Below are 20161 nucleotides of genomic sequence, written 5' to 3'. Positions count from 1 at the left end.
CCCAGGACATCTTGGTCACAAATTACCGTTTTCTCTTCCTCGAGACTTCTCAAGAAAAGTAAATAATAAGGACTTATGAAAATCCTGGAGTCAGCCTGCCTGGGTGTGATCTAGTGGGCAGATAACTCCACCTCTCGATGCCTCAATTTCCTCCCTGTAAAATGGAAAGAGCGTCAGCACTTACTTGATAGGTTTCTTGTTAGGATTATCTAAGATAATGAGTACAAAGCACTCAGCACAAGACATGGCACATATTAAGACCTAACATACATTAGTCATTATCAAGGCAATTCTGTTTCATATTCCCATTGGTGAGCAGTTTTTTCCGTTATTTTCTCAACATAACCCTCTCTTTCGGGGCTTTTGATCTTGAAGGCATCTGGTCCCTCATATCCCTGAGTCATCATCATTAAAATGCCTGGTTTCTGAAGTCATCCCTCTCCCTCCTGCTCTCTAGGGCTCCCTCTCCTGACTGTTTAGCTCTGAGGGTGGGGGCCCAGACCAAAATTCCATGACCACGAGTCTCTGCCGGGGCTCGGCCTTGGAAGAAGGTCCCCAGTCCTCTAGGAGACCACGTAAGGCGCGAGAAAACTGATCTCCACCGAACTCGGAGAAACAACCCAGGCCACGAGTGGGCGCAAGCCCGGAGGCGGGGCCGCGCACCGAGGTGAGAAAGAGGCTGGGGGCGGGGCCGTGCTCCGAGGTGAGAGCGAGGCCACACCCCGAGGTGAGCGTGCTGGGGGCGGGCCCACACCCGACGTGGGAACGAGGCCGGGGGGGCGTGGCCGCGCCGGGGAGCCGCCCCGACCGTTAGGGATGCGCCAGCCGCCTCCCCAGGCGGCGCGCGCAGCCATCCCCGGGCTTGAGGCAGCGCAGGGGTTAAGGCTGCCGGCGCCACCTGGGCGCCGCTGAGGAGACCCGCGAGCCGGCGAATCCCGCGCGGGCGCGGCGAACAGGTGCCGGAGCGCGTCAGGCGCCGGCAAGGGGCGGGGAGAGGGGGCGCGGCCGGAAGCCCGGGGCGGGGTGCGGCCGGCCCGGTGAGCGGGAGGAGCTGAGGGAGGCAGGAAGGAGCTCGGCCGGCTGCGCGGCGCGCGATGTGGAGCCGCCGCCTCGGCGCCTGCAGCAGCCGCCGCTGCCGCCGCTGCTGCTGGGGCTGCCGCCGAGCCGAGGGACATGGAGCGCGGCTGCAGAGAGCGGCCGCCGGCAGCAGCAGCGAGCGTCGCAGCGACAGCGGAGCGCAGCCCGCCCCGTGAGGCGCTGCCCGGCCGGCGGCGGCAGCGGCAGCAGGAGCAGCAGCAGCAACAGGGCGGCTGAAAACTCGGCGGCGGCGGCAGCGGCAGCGGCAGCGGCGTTCCTCGCTACCTCCCCTCGCGCTTCGCCTCCCCTCGGTCTTCCCTTCCTCAGCCTTTCCCTTTGCCACCCCCACCTCCTCCCCAGTGCGCGCTGAGCAGCTGAGCCCGGGGGCGGGGGGAGGGGGCGCGAGCCGCGGGCGCGGGGGAGGGGCGGGCCGGCGCGCGCCGCGCCCAGGGCTCGCGGGGACCCGGGGGGCGCGTGCCGCGGCGCGGGGCGAGGCGCGGGGCGCGGAGCGGCGCGGCAGGGCCCCTCCCCCCTGCAGCCTGGCGCGCGCCGGCCGGGCCGCACCGCTGCGGGCTCCGCGCGCGCGGGCCATGTCCGCCTTCTGCCTGGGCTTGGCCGGCCGCGCTTCAGCACCCGCCGCGCCGGACAGCGCCTGCTGCATGGAGCTGCCCGCCGCGGCCGCGGACGCAGTCGGGAGTCCAGCCGCCGCCGCCCTCATCTCCTTCCCGGGGGGCCCCGGGGAGCTGGAACTGGCGTTAGAGGAGGAGCTGGCGCTGCTGGCGGCCGGCGAAAGGCCGTCCGACCCCGGGGAGCATTCTCAGGCCGAGGTCGGGCCTCCGGCCGAGGGGTCCGGACTGCAGCCGCCACCCGCCCAGGATCCCGAGCTGCTGTCGGTAATCCGGCAAAAGGAGAAGGATCTGGTGTTGGCTGCCCGGCTGGGCAAGGCGTTGCTCGAGAGGAACCAGGACATGAGCCGGCAGTACGAGCAGATGCACAAGGAGCTGACAGACAAGCTGGAGGTGAGGACGTCCCTCGTGGGATGGGTGGGAAGCAGGGAGAGCCCTCCCGGCAGCTTCGGGAGCCACTCACCCACCCCACTCCTTCCTTGCTCACGCTACCTCAACAGAAAATCACCTGAGGGCAGGGGTAGGCTAGAGGGTTTTCAGTTATCACACCAGGGCAACATTGAATCCATCTGACTTCAGCAAACGGGTCCATGCACAGCCCCAGCCCCGCTGTGGGCCATTCTATATATGTACTGTACACTACATCTAAAATAGAGCTTACAGTATGACTAATTTATACAGTGCTGAGGTGATGTCTGCACACAGAGAAATGAGGAAGTCGGGAAGCATTTAAAATATGCTCCAGGTTTTCAGAGTAGTTAATCTCTAATCAGGGTGTTAGTCTAAAGCCTTCCAGTTTTGGCGTTAAGGCGTCCAGATGCCCTTGTCTTAACTTCCTGGCAGCTCAGAGTTGTGGGAAACAAGTGCCCCTAAAGGAGCTTTATATAGCCTTCAAATACTCAGGGATTAGGAAATGTGGTTCCATTGCAGAAATCAGGCAAGCCTGGGCTCAGCATGTGACCGTTGGTAGTGGATTTAATTTGGACCTCGGCATTTCTGTGTATTTTGTATTTAAACAGTATTCTGTGTTCCGGGCCTCATGCATGCAAAATTCCATGGCTAAATGCAACCTCCCAGAACCGTATTACTTTAACTGTTATAAATACCTCTTAAAGTGTCTGTAAGATTTCTGCTAGTTCTGGACCAAAGTCTTTCTTCAGAGCTATGCCTGTTCTTTACCATTATTGGAAAAGGGCCTTGAAAGTGGTATGGAATGCCAGCCCTTCTAAATTAAAGAGATTTGTTTTTAAAAGGAGGTGGGGGGCATCTCTGGCAGTGGAATTTTTGTCTGCCTGTGCCTTTACTATTGTTTCCCAGTTCGGTCGCAACCAGTTCTTTTTATTCTTAGTTGTAAGAGAATAGTACAGTCCTGACTAAGGTCTGAAATTGACCCTAGTCTGTTTCCATATCTTTGCTACTGGTTGAACAGTCAGAATGTAAATTCAGAAACTTTTCAGTAATAAGATTTAAGTGTGTTTGTGGTCTAGCGACATATCAAAAGTAAATCAGGGGGAAAAAAGGAAACCAGTGAGTGCCCTGTAGTTCAGTTGGCCTGTTAACTAGGTCTGCCAGTCGATGAACCCCTGAGATATCTCTCTGAAAAGTGGTTTTGTGAAACCTATAAGTAGACTGCCAAAAAGCAATCCAATGAATTGAATTGTTTAATTTTCACTTGAAGTAGAGGTCTAGAAATAAAAGGGTGCTTTTTTTGAAAATGGGATTTGGTTACATGACTGTATATAAGAATACTACTGTAGAGATTTATACTTGTGATCTGAAATTCCTTCAGTGAGGGACTTGATTGAAGAGACATCTAACTTGAAAGGAACAGATATCAGTCAGTTTGATTACTGATAGATTTCAGAGTAATCCTGAGTGTGCAATTACACACATCCTGGGTTCCATGTGGAGCCTTTGTACATTTCTTCAACAAAAGAAAAAGATTTTTAAATTGTGTAACAACAAAGATTCTGTTGTAAAAGAGTAAATTACCTTTAACTTTTTGCTATTGACCAGACAGTAACAAATCGTTTAAACCTCTTAAACTAGTTTATAAAATCTTCATTCCTCAACAGGTTACCATATGAACACTAGTATTAAAAATTTATTCTAATTTCTGGAGGTTGTGGTTGCACCACATTGTGAATGTACTTAACACTACTCAACTGTTCACTTACAAATGGTTATAATGGTAAAGTTTATGTTACGTATACTTTTTAAAAAAATTTTTTAAAGATTTTATTTATTTATTTGACAGATCACAAGTAGGCAGAGAGGCAGGCAAAGAGAGAGGGGGAAGCAGGCTCCCTGCTGAGCAGAGAGCCAGATGCGGGGCTCAATCCCAAGACCCTGGGATCATGACCTGAGCGGAAGGCAGAGGCTTAAACCCATTGAGCCACCCAGGTGCCCCTAAAATGTTTATTTTTAAAAGCTAAATATTAATCATTACTGAGGATGAGTATTGGAGGGTTCAGCTATACTATTTCTTCGAGGTATGTTTGAAGATTATCATTAAGAATTTTTAGTTTTTTCAAGAAGTACATTAAAAAATATTTCATGAAGATACTGTCATTAGGTCCTTGTTTTAATTAGGTCCTTCTTTTAATTCTTGTTAATTGACCAAAACCTAATAGAGAAAGATTTCATTTGATACTTGCAAGTGAACTTTCCTCATAGTATATATTTTAAGCAGCCTAGATTTTAGAATGTCTGTTTAGACAAAATACTGTCTAAAGTTTAATACCACCACTCTGCTCTATTTTCAATTACATATTTAAGAGTAGAGGACTTGCCCTTTAAAAAGCATTTGTAATTTTCCAGAAATTGTCAGTGGAGTCAAACATATTTTCCCACAGGTTGGTTTGAAAGATTAACACATGAGTGGACTCTGAGACAATGTTGGCTTGACTGTTAAATAATGAGATTGGTCTTGTTTTAGTCCCCTCTGTTCCTTACTACTTCAAAATTAGCACCTTTCTAACTTCAGGACCGATAAGCCATTGTCAAGACTTTTTTCCTACCTATTCATTAGTTAATATTGAATACCTTCCCAATTCTGTGTGCCAAACCTAAGACTTTGTTTTGTCATTTAAAACATAAAGTCTTAATTTTATACTGCTCTCTCATTTATTTTTTTAATAGATTTTTATTTATTTATTTGACAGACGGAGATCACAAGTAGGCAGAGAAGCAGGCAGAGAGAGAGGAGGAAGCAGGCTTCCTGCTGAGCAGAGGGGCTGAAATCCCAGGATCCTGGGACCCTGCAGGGCTGGATCCCAGGACCCTGGGATCATGACCTAAGCTGAAGGCAGAGGCTTTAACCCACTGTGCCCCCCAAGCGCCCGTGCTCTCTCATTTAAAGGCACAGTATTTAAAGTCTTTAATGTTTTAAAGGATAACAATTTTTTTAGCTGTATATCTCAGGTTAAAATGAGGATTAATTTGAAAGACTGGAAGATTTGGTCATCTTTTTCCGACCCTTAAATTGACTATATTGTATTTTATTCATTCACTGAATTGTGTTTTCATATGCTTAGAGTTCTAAATTGTTGTCTTTTTTTAAAGATTTTATTTCATTTATTCTTGGGCCGCCTTGGTGGCTCAGTCAGTTAAGCGTCTGCCTTCTGCTCGGGTCATAATACCAGGGATCAAGACCCACATCAGGCTCCTTGCTCCACAATGATCCTGCTTCTCTCTCTGCCTGCTGTTCCCTTCTCTCTCTGACAAATAAATATATAAAATCTTAAAAAAAAAAAAGAAGATTTATTTATTTTAAAGAGAGAAAGGAGAGAGAGCAGGGTGGGGGGTGTGCAGAGGGAGCAAGAATGCTGAAGCAGACTCCCTGCTGAGCCAGAGCCAAATGTGGGGTTTAATCTAGGACCCTGAGATGATGACCTGAGCCAAAATCAGGAGTCAGTGGCTTAACTGACTGAGCCACCCAGGCGCCCCTTAAAATTTTATTTTTTAGGCAGTCTATGCCCACTCTGGGTCTCAAACTCACAACCCAAGACCAGGAGTCCCATACTTCACCAACTGAGCCAACCAGGCACCCCTAAAGTTATTTTTTTAAGATTTATTTATGTATTTTAGAGAGAATGGGGAGTGAGGGGGCACAGGCGAGGAAGAGAGAATCCCAAGCAGACTCCAGGCTGAACCTGGAGTTCTATGCAGGACTCCCATCATCTCAGACCCTAGTCAAAACCAAGACTCCCACACTTAACTGACTGCACCATCTAGGTGCCCCACTCCTAAAGTTATTTTTTAAACTGTATTTCTTCTGGAGGCACCTGGGTGGCTCAGTCTGTTAAGCACTGGACTCTTGATCTCATCTCAGGTCTTGATTTCTGGGTGGTGAGTTCAGGCCCTATGACTGGGCTCCATGCTGGGGGTGGAGCCTACTTTAAAAAAAAGTCTGCATCTACAGTGAGCCCTTTTCCTTTTTCTTTTCTTTTTTTTAATTAAAAGATTTTATTTATTTAAGAGAGAGAGAGGTAGTGAGATAGAGCATAAGTAGGGAAGAGAGGGAAAAGCAGGCTCCCCGCTGAGCAGGGAGCCCAATGTGGGGGCTCGATTCCAGGACCGCTGGGATCATAACCTGAGCTGAAAGCAGAGGCTTAACCAACTGGGCCACCCAGGCACCTCTGCCCTTTTGCTTTTAAATCTTATATCCACTAAGTCCTTAGTTTTTTACCAAAATATGAACTAAGACAGTAACTTGCATTTATTTATATATTTTTTTCTTCAGAAATTAAATATTTCAAAAACATTTTTAACATCCCCTTTTTTCCTATTCTAGCTGAGTATGAATTTTCTCTTACTGCAAAGGTAGTATTTTCCCTCAACTACATTTTCTTCTCCCTTCCTTAGGCCAATTCTCATGATTTTAGTACAGTGTTTTTAAAAGGGCCAAACAAGTAAAGTGAAAATAATCACATAATGAGAGTCACTAGTAGATTTGGAGAGGCAATGCAGAGGTCCTTCCTTGTATTCAGTGCTTGGTCCACTTAAAAATTAGTACTTTTTCATTATATATCCTAGACTTAGGAGAATGGTGGTATTTTTTTTATTCTTTGCAGAAATCCAATTTCTGTAACAACCAATTTTAGATGGGCTAATGGTATTAACTTTCATTTTTTCAGGGGTTTCAATAAATTTTTATTTTTTTAAGAATGGTTTCAGGTTTATAGAAAACATAGAAAGATAGTACAGTAAGTTTCCATATGCCACAAACCCAGTTTCCCCTGTTATTAACATATTATGGTACACTTGCCATAATGAAAAAAATTAATACTGATACGTTGTTAACTAAACTCCTCAGTTTATTCAGATTTCCTTAGGCTTTACCTATTTTTTTTTCTTTTCCAGGATCCCATCCTGAATACATTGCATTTAGATTTTCTTAGTCTCCTCTTTGCTGTAACGTTTTCTTAGACTTTTCTTGTTTTCGATGACCTTGACAGTTTTGATCTTAACTTTCCTTCTTTTGTTTATTGAGGTATAGTTAACGCATAATGTAACATTATTAGTTTCAGGTATAGATACTAACTTTTAAAATAATGCATAACAAAATAAATATAACATTAAATGAGTAACAGAACAACCCCTTACCTCCACATGTCCCAATATGCTGCCTAGAGTTTCCTGGTTAATTTCACTAAGTTGAAAATACAATTCTAGGAAACCTGTCTTTGAACAAAAGGCTAAATTCTGTATGTTCATTAATAAGAAAGTCTTGATTGATTTTTTTCAGTGTTCAGGGAAACCTGAATTAGGACAGAATAGACTGATCAGCACCACCTGTCTCAAACCCTCCCCCAACTCCAAGTGGATTGGATTGTTTTAGTTGCTTGGTTGGGCTGTTCGCTAACAGCTGTTTGCTGAATATTTTTAAGTCTCTCTGTTCTTTTAGAACACAAGCCTAATTTATCTGGCCTCTCAGTAACACTGTGATTACTGAGTTCTTGCTGTTGCCTTCTGCTCGATCTTTTTCATTTTGGAAAAACTGAATAAAACCAAGTATCACAATTTTAGGATTGCAATTAGCATTTGTTTCTGCATTTCATCTTTCTGAAGTCTCTGCGGTGACTAAAACATTTTCATTTTTGGAGTTTGGCAATGTTGAGGGAAGCATAGAGCAGAAAGTTCTCATGCTGATGAGAAGTCCCTCCCTTGTCCTTCCTTTCCCTGCATGCTCCAAACAGAGGCTGTATAAAATATAACTATAATGTGACTTTTTCAACAAATACAGTAGAATGATTATATCCAAGTGAGTTATCTCCCAGAAGTGGTCGACCTGGGAGGCCATATATTGATTTCAATAAAAATTGCCTTTGCTAATGTGATCAGAATTTTCATTTCAGATCACTGGTTTTATCTTTTTGGCATATTATTTTGACTGCTCTGTGATGGCATGTTTTCATCTTTTGGGGATAAATTCGACTTTAAGAAACATCAGGTCGGGGCGCCTGGGTGGCTCAGTGGTTAAGCCGCTGCCTTCGGCTCGGGTCATGATCTCAGGGTCCTGGGATCGAGTCCCGCATCGGGCTCTCTGCTCGGCAGGGAGCCTGCTTCCTCCTCTCTCTCTCTGCCTGCCTCTCTACCTACTTGTGATTTCTCTCTGTCAAATAAATAAATAAAATCTTTAAAAAAAAAAAAAAAAAAAAAAAAGAAACATCAGGTCATGGGACGCCTGGGTGGCTCAGTTGGTTAAGCAGCTGCCTTCAGCTCAGGTCATGATCCCAGTGTCCTGGGATCGAGTCCCACATCGGGCTCCTTGCTTGGCGGGGAGCCTTCTTCTCCCTCTGCCTCTGCCTGCCACTCTGTCGGCTTGTGCTCGCTCTTGCTCCTCTCTCTCTCTCTGACAAATAAATAAATAAATAAATAAGATCTTTAAAAAAAAAAAAAAAGAAAGAAACATCAGGTCATTTAGAGCAAAAGAGGAGAATAAAATGACAGGACGGGGCGCCTGGGTGGCTCAGTGGGTTAAGCCGCTGCCTTTGGCTCGGGTCATGATCTCAGGGTCCTGGGATCGAGTCCCGCGTCGGGCTCTCTGCTCGGCGGGGAGCCTGCTTCCTCCTCTCTCCCTGCCTGCCTCTCTGCCTACTTGTGATCTCTCTCTGTCAAATAAATAAATAAAATCTTTAAAAAAAAAAATAATAAAATAAAATGACAGGACGAAATGGAGTGATCTCTTTTCTAGACACATATTAGATGTGAAGTAACAGACTGATTTTCATTTTCATGTTTAGGTATACACTGGCCTTAAGGCTTTCCAAAAGAAGCAAAAAATATTCAAAGAGTAAGAACTTGGATAGAATAAGAGCATACCTTCCCCAGTAGAAAAGATAACTGACTACTCTGAAGAAGATTCATATGCTCATTTTAGCTTGTTGAAACAATCAATGCCTGATATCAACCTTCAGTGCTTCAGAATTTCCTGTAGAGCCAATATAGAGAGGCAGATAGATGCATGTCTAGGCTTCATCCCATTCTTGACAAATCACAGTCTTTGGGATTCAGGTCCAGGAGCGTATATTTACAACAATTATATCAGAGCTTTTCTGAGAACCCCCCAAATTGAGGACCATTGCTTTAATTTCTTTTTAATATACTCTGTGGGATACAGACTTCGCTTTCTTGTACATAGTATGCTTTTTAAGTAGAGCGTACTTGACTCTGTAAAGAGACATCCATATTTGTCTCATAGAAACAAAAAGATACTCTTACTTCCTTCAAAAGAATCCTTTTTTTTTTTTTAAAGATTTATTTATTTATTTATTTGACAGAGAGAGATCACAAGCAGGCAGAGAGGCAGGCAGAGAGAGAGAGGAGGAAGCAGGCTCCCTGCTGAGCAGAGAGCCCAATGTGGGCCTCGATCCCAGGACCCTGAGATCATGACCTGAGCTGAAGGCAGCGGCTTAACCCACTGAGCCACCCAGGCGCCCAAAAGAATCCTTTTTTATTGAGCTGCTACTTCAAGCCATCTGTATTTTTACTGCATACCATTTGTCACACACAACTTTCTACTTTTACCAGTCTCTCCCACTAGAATGAAAGCTCTGTAAATGCAAGGACCCTGTCTGTTTTACTTTTCACTGTGTCCCCAGCACAGTGGCTGACCCATAGTAGGTAGTTAAGAATGAATGGATGGATCAGAAATAAACATGCAGGGCTAATAGGCCATGATTTAAAGCATATCTGAAGCTGAACTTGCTTGATATCAAAATATAATACCTTATATCACAACAAATACTTACTGAATTGTGATTTAGAGCACTAACGGAGTCCAGTGACTTAAACACAAATCTCAGCTCTGCCTTTTACTAGTATTGACCTTGAGCTTGTTACTTGACCTCTTATCTTCTGTTACCTCATTTATAAGAAAAGGTGGTTAATCTGAAGGATCTCTGGAGTTCTTTCCATCTCTGAAAATTCCTTGATTCTAAGTGCCTGATATTATGCCAAGCATAATAGATGATTCTAAAAGAAGCCTTAAGGACTCTGTTAAGTTGTTTAAATGTATAGTTCACCAGTTAATTGGATGACTTGTTCAATTTCAACTGAACTCCTAAGTCCACAATCCATTCTCAAGAATGAGAATAAACTTAGTAATATTAAGCATTTTAAAGAGAAATGGCATTCTCTTTGTGAAACCAGAGTCGTCCCTACTTTGCAAGAAAGGAATGTTTTTGTAGCTGTGAAATAGGCAACTTTTCCCTATTTGTGTCAGAGTGTTTTGTTGTGCTGACTGGCTGGGAAAAAGAAAAGTTAGGAAAGTGTGAGAAGAGAAAAAAGCAAAAGGCTGTGAATTTTGAACATTTTTTAAATCCTCTTCACTTCTCACCCAGCACTTAGAACAAGAGAAACACGAACTGCGAAGACGATTTGAGAACCGAGAAGGGGAATGGGAAGGGCGTGTGTCAGAGCTGGAGAGTGACGTGAAACAGCTTCAGGATGAGTTGGAGAGGCAGCAGGTTCATCTGCGGGAAGCAGATCGAGAAAAAACACGGGCCGTCCAGGAATTATCAGAACAGAACCAGAGGTTATTGGATCAACTCAGCAGGGTAAGTCACAAGTTAAGAATTTATGGTACAGAAATATTGAAAGTTGAAACCAGTGTAACGTCAGTTGTACATATGGTAAGAGGAGTTCTGATTTTTGTTGGCTTTTTGGCTGATAACAAGTTAAATATTTTTCACCTATAGAACTTTAACTGTGTGAACTGGGAGTCAGGAGCCAAACTCCCTTACCTGCCATTAGTCAGCTATAAGACTTTGACAAACACTTAACTTGGAAGTTTTTTATTTTTAAAATGGAAGAATTGTGCCTAATGATATCTGACATTCCAGAAAGCTCTAAAAGTCTATGATTCTTTACCTAGAGAAAGTCTGTCATGGGTAAAATTATGTTAATGCATTTAGTTCAAATATTAAATGGTACTATCCTTAAACTGAAAAGCTTAGGGAAAATTACAAGAGCTAAAGGTTTTCATTGATGTTACATTTGTGAACATACATTTTTTCATATTATTTAAATGTGAAAGGAGGTATATGCATATCTATGTTTAAAACTTTTTCTTTTTATTTAATATTAAGTAAAAATTCTTTACTTGTATCTTTATAGGGTGGTGTCATGGAAGTATTAATTAAGTAACCAAGGTCAAGACTATGAAATTATTGCAAGGAAGGAGTTTGAGGGCTGAATAGGTAGAAATCTAATTTAAATATAGAACATACCTTTTTAACAAATGTAGGAATGTTATTAATGCCCTAGTCTTTAAATCCACCTACTTTTGAAAATTAAGAGCTGGATTTATAATGTACTTCAGTCCTTCTTATGTGTTGAAAATAAAACTATTAACTCTTCAGTTATCAGAAGAAAAATGAACTTCTAGTCTGATTTTATCCCGTAGGTCTGCTTAGTTCTTTGGAAAAGGCTTAGCTAGAGCAGCACATGGTAAATACTTGGCATTTCCACTAATTCAATGGGTAATACCCTGTGAAGTTACTTCATTAGTTTGTCATAGTTGCTTCTCCTGGGTACATTCTTGTCTCACTGGGAAGTGTGAGGTAAATGCTACCACTAGCGAAGGAAGAAGAGGTAGAGGGGAGAATGGAGGTGGGGAGGAGGGGAAGGGAGACAAGGAAGAAGGAAGGGAAAAAAGAGATGCCCAATAACTTGGAAAGTAGCTAGTTGCAGGAAATATGAACTTGTGCAAAAGGTGAGAATCCAGATGATAAGTAGAGCTAAAGATCTTGCCTGTGGGCTTCCCATCTAGGGATTAAATCATCATTTGATTGGCTGGAAGGGAAGAGTTGGACAGTTCCTCAAGAAGTCATTTCAAGGCCAGTTCAGTAGCAACATTTCTGACTCAATTCTGAAGACTTTTGCAACCACTGGGAAGGGATTTTGTAAGATTTTTTAGGTTTTGAGTCTTCATTCATTATTCATGAAAGATTAAACTAGCTGGATACACCTAGCCAGATTTATTTATTTGTTCAACAGCATTGACTTAATACTTATTCTGAGCAAGTGTTTCTTATGGATACCTATGCAAGGAATTCAGCAAACCAGAACAATTAAAGGGGAAATTATTTCTTGGGAGTAAGTTCATGTTACAAAATAATGTCAGCAGAAAAAAACTCAACTCTGCTCTCTGATCTGGTGAAAGATAGGCAGCCAAGAGAGTTGAAGGGAGAAAGCAGATGTTAACATGACATGGCGAAAGAGCAGAGAACTTGGAATTTACATGCATGTTGAATCTTAACTCTGCTTCTCATTGACTAGACGACCTTGCTTGTGCCTCACTTTCCTTACTTATAAAATGAGAGTAAAAATCTGTACCTTATACAAATATTGTTGAGATGAAAGTAAGATAATTTGTTTATATTATGCTGCACTCTATGAAGGTAAGGATTTCAATGTTGATGGTTGTTTCAATAAAGCAGTACCTTTATAGTTGAGGTTCCTTTGCCTAATTTTTCTGTAGGAAATCCTGACAAGCTGTTCCCAAAAGGGTGTAGGGGGATATCATTTCCATTAGATCTAGATTCTTGTTATCCTTTCTGGCCTTGAATATAGGCCCTTGGTGAGTTTTTTTGCTTTTTCCCTTTCTCTTTTTAAGCAGGACAAGCCCCTGGGGTTTACATCAGCAGCCAGTTTAGATTGTATTTTAGCATTTTATTAACTGGGTACTCAGAAACTAGAGGAGTTGAGTACTTTGAAGTGAATTAAGATTTTCCTTGGACAAGATAACTAGGAGAGATGTAGTAGAAGACGAGGCTTTGTTATGATGTATATAACATGTCTTTATAAACATGAAACGTGTAATATCTAAGGTATAATACAATATTTCTGTGATGCTTCTGTTCCAAGGTTTTCTTAAGTTTATTTTTTTAGTAATCATACGCAATGCAGGGCTCAAACTCAAATCCCGAGATCAAGATCTACATGCTTTTCAGACTGAGCCTCCCAAGCACCCCCAAAGTATTTTTAAGTATATTTCTTTTGCCACCATGGCCTCCAAGTTTTTTGTTTTTTGTTTTTTTAAAAACAGCTCTATTGAGATATAACGCACATACCATAACATTTACTTTTTAAAGGTATAAAATTCACTTGATTTTAGTATATTTAGAGTTGTACAACCATCACCACTATTTAATTATAGAACATTTCACCCCCTGCCAAAGAATAAAATCCTATACCCATTAGTAGTCACTCTCTGTTCCTCCTAACCCCCTACCCCATGCCCTGACCCCTGATAACCACTCTGTTTCTATGGATTTGCCTGTTCTGGACATTTCATATAAATGAAATCATACATATGAGATTCTTTGTGACTGGCTTCTTTCCCTTTGCATGATGTTTCAAGGTTTATCTGCATTGTAGCATATATCAATATCTTATTTTTATGGCTGAAGAATATTCCATTCTATGGATATAACACATTCTACTTATTCATTAGTTGATGGACATTTGGGTTGTTTCCACTTTTTGACTATTATGAATAAGGTTACCATAAACATTCATGTACAAGTTTTTATGTGACCAGGGTTCTTTTTTAAAAAATATTTTATTTATTTATTTGACACAGAGAAAGGGAGAATAGGTGGGGAGAGGGGGGCAGGAGAGGGAGAGCGAGAAGTAGGCTCCCCATGGTGCAGGGAGCTCCATGTAGGGCATGATCCCAGCGATCGCTGGGATCATGCCCTGAGCCAAAGGCTGACACACAGTTGACTGAGCCACCCAGGTGCCCAGACCAAGCTTCTTTTTAGTGTATGTATGTGTGTGTGTATATATATGTGTGTATAACATATATGTATATATATCTCATGAGCTTCTGGATTCTTATCATGAAGGAAGAGATAGGTATTCGAATTTTATAGCTGGGAAAACTCGAGGGACAGAAAGACACATGGCTTGTTTAAGGATTTTCTGAATTAAGACTTACAGTCCCTCTGCCTCAGTTTCACATTTCTGAGGCCACAGTTAAGGTCACAGGTTTTGGAGCCAGACAGCCCTGGGCCAAACACCAACTCTTCTGTTTACTAGCTGGGTGAACATGGGCAAGTTTTTTCACCTTTTTTAAGCTTAGTTTCCTCCTTTGTAAAATAGAAACAATTACTACTATTTCCTAATAGTGTTAGGAGGATTAAATGAGATAATAGATGTAAAACTCTGACCACAGTGCCTGGCATATTATTGAGCACTTATAGTAAGTGCTCAGTAAATGGTAGTCATGATTTATAATTATCATGTCTTCTTCACATAGAAGGGAATTCTGCATCTAGTCAAACACTGGAATTCTAACTTGAAGGCAGAAGAATCTGGAGTGTTCCCATTTTAATTACTGAAAATGTTTTGTGTTGCAGTTAAATCTCTACTCAGAACTATTTGAGTAAAAACGATCCTTCTAGGAGTTGAGTCAGGTTCATTCTATGGCATCTCATATCCCCTGGACACTGCTTCATATACTCTGGGGATACCATTATTTCAGTTTATTTGTTCATTTGGACAAAACGCCCTCTAAATTCTCTTCTAGCTTCTAAGATTCTGTGAGTCTCATTTTTGTGCAACTCAGGCTGACATATTTGGAGAAAGTGTAGTTTACTTTCTGAGATAGAAAGTAATACCACGATGGCATTGACAGGGTTTAATGGGGGCATGTTAGACACTTAACATCCTACCTCAAAAGAGAAAGAATACAGTGGGCCTTGCTTTCAGGAAGTGAAGAGGAGAGACATGGGCCATGCTTGTTGCCTAAGAATATTTTAATGTAAACCTTAGAGGGGAGATTTTTTGAGAATCCTTCTGATACCTAATACAGTACTTTTCACTAGCATTACAGCAGAATCCTTCATTGCCCCCAGATGATTTTCTTCCCAATAGCAGCAGCAAAGATAACAGAGTGTTCTGATCAGTGTTAAAGTATCCTAAAGTGATCATTCACTAATTTAACCTGCTACAGCTTATACCACAGTTCAGGCACTGTGGAAACTTCTTAGAGCTTGCATGTAGGACAACAAGTCAAAATAGTGATTTGAACAATGTAGAAATAGTCTGATTCATAAAAATAATGATATCAGTAATAAGTTTCTTTAGCCTTTTCAGCCATATGAAGCAGTTGACATAAGATATTTTCAAAATGAATCTCAGTAGTATTAGAAACTTCAGTAAGAGATAAGTCATTTCCACAGGTTGTACTAATAAAACTGCTCACATGTCCTTGTTAAACACTAAGTTTAGACTTGAGCACTTGTTGACCAAAGCATAGGAAAAATGATTGATTTCATCTTAAAAAAAAAAAAGGAGGGGGAGGATTTAAAATTGCTTAGGGGCTACTGAAGTTTTCCTTCCCAGAAATACAGAGTTTTAGAATTTGTAGGAAGTGGCTAGGAAATTTTCTTACACTTTTCCCCTGCAGTCTTATTCATGAAATATCATCTGTACCTTTTCTCCCCCTCCTTCCCTCACCCATAAACCTACCAACAGCAGAACCATATGCTTAATCGCAATCCCATTTTCTCTACAAGGGGTCAGGGCTTCAGACTGCAGGACTGAATATACCCCGTCTTAGTGATTGTTTATTATGTGCTGGGTTATAATTTTTTAATAACTATATAGATTTTTGCATTTTCCATTTAAAAAGCCATGACAGACTGCCTGGGTGGCTCAGTCGGTTGAGCATCTGCCTTTGGGTCAGGTCAAGATCCCAGGGTTCTGGGATCAAGCCCCATGTTGGGCTCCCTGCTCCACAGGGAGTCTGCTTCTCCCTCTTCTTCTGCCCCTCCCCCTGCTGGTGCTTGCACGTGCTCTCTCTCTCTCTCTCTCTGATAAATAAATAAATAAATAAAATCTTTTTAAAAGATTACTTGAAGCACATGACATACTTGAAGCACACAGAAAACTGCAGAGAATAATACAAATCCACCTTTGTAAAATGTTAACATTTTTGTCATATTCAAATTTTTTAAAGAGATAAAATGTAACTGATAACATTTGATGGTCCTGTGTCTTCTCCATTTTTCCATTTACTTTTCTTCCTATTCATGTGTTTATATCATACACACTCACACATGTGTGTGCATGCATATAAACATGTATTCCATTATGTATACTATATCCATTAACAATGTGTAATAATTTTTCCACACTTCAAGCATTTAATAAATGCCAGCATCGTATTCATATCATTCTATACCTCATTCTTTTGGCTCAAGGTTGTGTTTTAGGGATTGATCTATATTAATAAACACAGTTCCAGCTCATTTATTTTAGTCATTTATTATTTGATTGTGCAAATACAGTACAATATAGTTTTCATTCTTTTGTTGGTAAACATTTAAGTTTTTCCCAATTTTTAATTATTTCACACTTTCCTATAGTATATAGGAATATGTATAAGTATATGACTATTCTTGTACCTTTCCTTCTTCTGCACGTATATTTGAGTTACTCGGGTAAATCTAGGCGTGGAATTGTTTGGTCCAAGAGTAAAGACCTCTTCAGCTTCAGGAGATATTGCCAAATGACTCTCCAAAATTGGACAAATTTACATTTTTACTTAGCAGTGTGCGTGAGTGCCAGTGTGTGTGGTAGTCCACATCTTCACCAACACTTGCTTACTGTCCAGTTTTAAAAATCAGTGACTTGTGTGTGAAATGGAATTTTTACTGTTGCGGGGTTTTTAAAATCTTTATTGTTTGAATTTTTATTTCATGAATTGCTAGTGAGGTTGGGCATCTTTGTGCTTATGTTTATTGTGAATCACCTATTGGTATCCTTCACCTATTTTCTTATTGGTGTGTAAGTGTGTTTTTACAGGTGCTTGATACTATTATATTTTCACTTTGTTTATGGAGTCTTTTACTAAACAAAAGTGTGTCCTATCAGTGAAGTCAAATTTATTAATCATTTCCTTTATGATTTCTTCTTTTGTGTTCTGCTTTATTTGCTGTTTTCCAAGTCATCAAGATATTTTCTCATGTTAATTACAAAAACTTCAGGCTTTTTACATTTGGATCTTTATCTAGAGCTTAACTTTGCAGTGGGATATGAGATAGAAATACAGTTATGTTTTCTATATGGGTTACTGTTGCAACACTGCTTATTTCCCCATGGATTTCTAATGCTATATGGATTTTTTTAATAAAAAAAAAATCCTAACATCTATTCTTGACTGAAGAGCCAAGATAACTTAAAAATTTTAGAAAGTTGTAGAAAGCTGTATTTGTTTGCTGGGCTGTTATAACAAAGTACCGCAGATTGGGTGGCTTAAACAAAGGAAATGTATTGCCCCACAGTTCTGAAGGCTAGAAGTCCAAAATCAAGGTGTTGTAAGAGTTGATTCCTTTCTAGGGCTATGGAGGAAGGAGCTGTTCCAGATCTTGCTCCTTGGCTTGTAGATGGCTGTCTTCTCCTTGGGTCTTGTGTCTCTTTCCCCGTACTTAACTCTTTGTTCCCAAATTTCCTCTCTTTATAAGAACAACGTATTGGATTGCAGCCCAGCCTAATAACTGCATTTTAATTTGATTACTACTCTAAAGATTTTGTCTCCAAAAGGTACACATTCTGAGAAGTAGGTAGGGAAGGCTTCTCCCTGAGGAGATTAACATTTGAGGTAGGACCTGCAGAGCGAAGAATCAGCCATAGAAGAGATGGGAGAATGCATTCTTTGACGGATGCTGTTAGATTGTAAACTCTTGGGGAAAAGGGACTGATGGATATACACGTCTGGCTTGCTTATTTTTGTAAATAGGTATCTGGCGGAGTGAGCATCCAATAAAAGATAGTTGTTTTTTTGTTAAATGACAAGCTAACATACCTAATAAAGAGATGTTTAGAACTATAACTTTCCGAAAAATATGCTGCCTTTTCGTGCCCTCTGTGGAAAAGTACTCTTGGCTGTTTCAGATGCCTTCTTAGGCTGTATGTGTGCTGTTTGGAAACCAGTGGACAAAGAGACCATGGACGTCAACAGTGTGACAGGCAAGCTGCTGATAATGGTGAATCAGGTGCCTAGAGATCAAGTGTTGTCTTCATAGATACTCCTTCTGCATAAAAACCCAATCTTCCATAAATTGAGAAGAGTGACTACAGAATGGACAGAGTTTTGTGTAGTTTTGTAAAGTTTTTATTTATTTATTTGACAGCACAATCAAGGGGAGCTGCAGAGGGAGAAGGAGAAGCATGCTCCCCCCTGAGCAGGGAGCCTGACATGCGACTTGATCCCAGGATCCAGGGATCATGCCTTGAGCTTAAGGCAGATGCTTAACCAACAAGCCACGCAGGCACTCTGAGAGCCTTTGTGTATTGACTTAAAGCCTGCAAGTTTTTTCCTGTTTGTGCTGTGGTTTCGCTAGTGGTCTTTATGTTCATCAGTTTCTGAGTGACTGGCCCTGTGGTCTTCCGACCTTGCTGATGGAGATGGAAATCAGCATTTTAGTTTTTACCAAAAAACTTTGTTGTCTCCTGGGAGGATTAGCCATTATTTGGGTATGGGTATCATGGCTCCCCTCCTTCTCCCTTGCTGGGTTCATACACTCCGGACAAAAAAAACCTCACTACCTCCAACTGTTTTGTCATCTTATCTACTCTTAGAACCCAAGATGGTCTGTAGTGTGGAGGAGTCAGAGGTTTCCCTTAGAAAGCTGATAGTGAGTGCTTTTGAACAGTCTCATGTATAGTTAGTTCTCTGTGTGCCCTGGGTTCTAAACTCTTGAGAATTCACCTTAAAAGTCATTATTTTGTGGGCTGGACGGCTCAGTCAGTTATGCATCCGACTCTTGATTTCCCCTCAGTTGATGATCTCAGAGTCATGAGACCGAACCCTGCGTTGGGCTCTGCACTCAGCAGAGTCTGCTTGAGATTCTCTCTCTCCCTCTCCCTCTGTCTCTCCCCTCTGCTCTCATGTGCTCTCCTCTCGCTCTCTCTTTAAAAAAAAAAAAAAGAAAAGAAAAAGAAAAGAAAAGAAAGAAAGAAAGAAAAGAAAAGTCATTATTTTCCCCCTTCTTGTTTCAGTATCATGCTGTATTTTAGCTTTTATTTTTACAGGCCCTTCCCTATTAGTCCTTTTACCTGCAGCTCTGTGTCTCTAACCGATCTCTCTCTCCTTCCTCACAGCCAGAGCTGTGGTCATGTGCCTAGCCACTATGATTTCAGGTATTACTAGTTGTGCCAAAAGGAGAAGCTATATTGGGGGCAGTATACAAAAAGAGCTGTTCCAAAAGGCGTATGAAACCAAAAAAGATTATTATTACAGAATCACAGATAGGGAGGGGGATAAAAGAATTTAACAAGAAGTTAGGCCTAGTGTAAGGCCAGGAGAAATCAAAGCCTGCATTTTAAACTGGAAGGGCTTAGGCCAAGAGATATCTGGTGTGGATAATCTGAAGATTGGTGGCCAGGATGTTAAAATGAGGGAAAAAGATTTACTTGTAGTTCAGGTGAAACCAGGCAGTTTGGGTTCACAATTTTAATAGACATAGATACCAGTGAGGTATTCTTTCCTGAATCATGGTTTCTCTAGCTAGGATAAGCATGTATTTTTTTTTTAATTTTTGTTTATTTATTTGATAGAGAGAGAGAGATCACAAGTAGGCAGAGAGATGGGCGGAGAGAGAGGAGAAGCAGGCTCCCTGCTAAGCAGAGAGCCCAATGCGGGGCTTGATCCCAGGACCCTGGGATTATGACCTGAGCCGAAGGCAAAGGCTTAACCCACTGAGCCACCCAGGCACCCCCAGACTTATCATATATAAGCAGTAAAACTATAAAGAAAACTGAGGTAATTTTTAATCACAAAATTGAGAATAATGGTTGCCTGAGGAGTGAAGGGGGAGATGGTTGTCATCACGGAAAGATGCTTGGGAAGGAGGCCTATGGGATATCCTACTTCTTGGCATTGGTGGTAATTAAATGGATGTTTGCTTGACAATTCCTTATTAAGTGGTGCATGTTTGTCT

The 20161-nt window shown here is 41.7% G+C and overlaps 1 protein-coding gene across 5 annotated transcripts in view; it reads left to right on the top strand.

The window, feature by feature from the left end:
- The first annotated feature begins 1518 nt into the window (after positions 1-1518).
- The window catches only part of BICDL1 (BICD family like cargo adaptor 1), a 101669-nt gene continuing 83026 nt past the window's right edge, over positions 1519-20161 (top strand). Inside the window, exons 1-2 of one of the 5 annotated variants that reach the window (XR_009345851.1) lie at positions 1519-2096; positions 10550-10765. Coding sequence is in view for 4 of the 5 variants with exons in the window: in XM_059139498.1 (XP_058995481.1) it covers positions 1668-2096; positions 10550-10765 (645 nt within the window). In the remaining variant the exon portion in view is untranslated. The remainder of the gene's footprint in view (positions 2097-10549; positions 10766-20161) is intronic. The other 4 variants (XM_059139498.1, XM_059139500.1, XM_059139499.1 and 1 more) reach the window with 4 other exon arrangements.

This window comes from Mustela lutreola, chromosome 11, assembly GCF_030435805.1.
Source record: "Mustela lutreola isolate mMusLut2 chromosome 11, mMusLut2.pri, whole genome shotgun sequence".
Lineage (NCBI taxonomy): Eukaryota > Metazoa > Chordata > Mammalia > Carnivora > Mustelidae > Mustela > Mustela lutreola.
The sequence above is the reverse complement of the archived record's forward strand: the minus strand, read 5'-3'. Positions and strand labels throughout refer to the sequence as shown.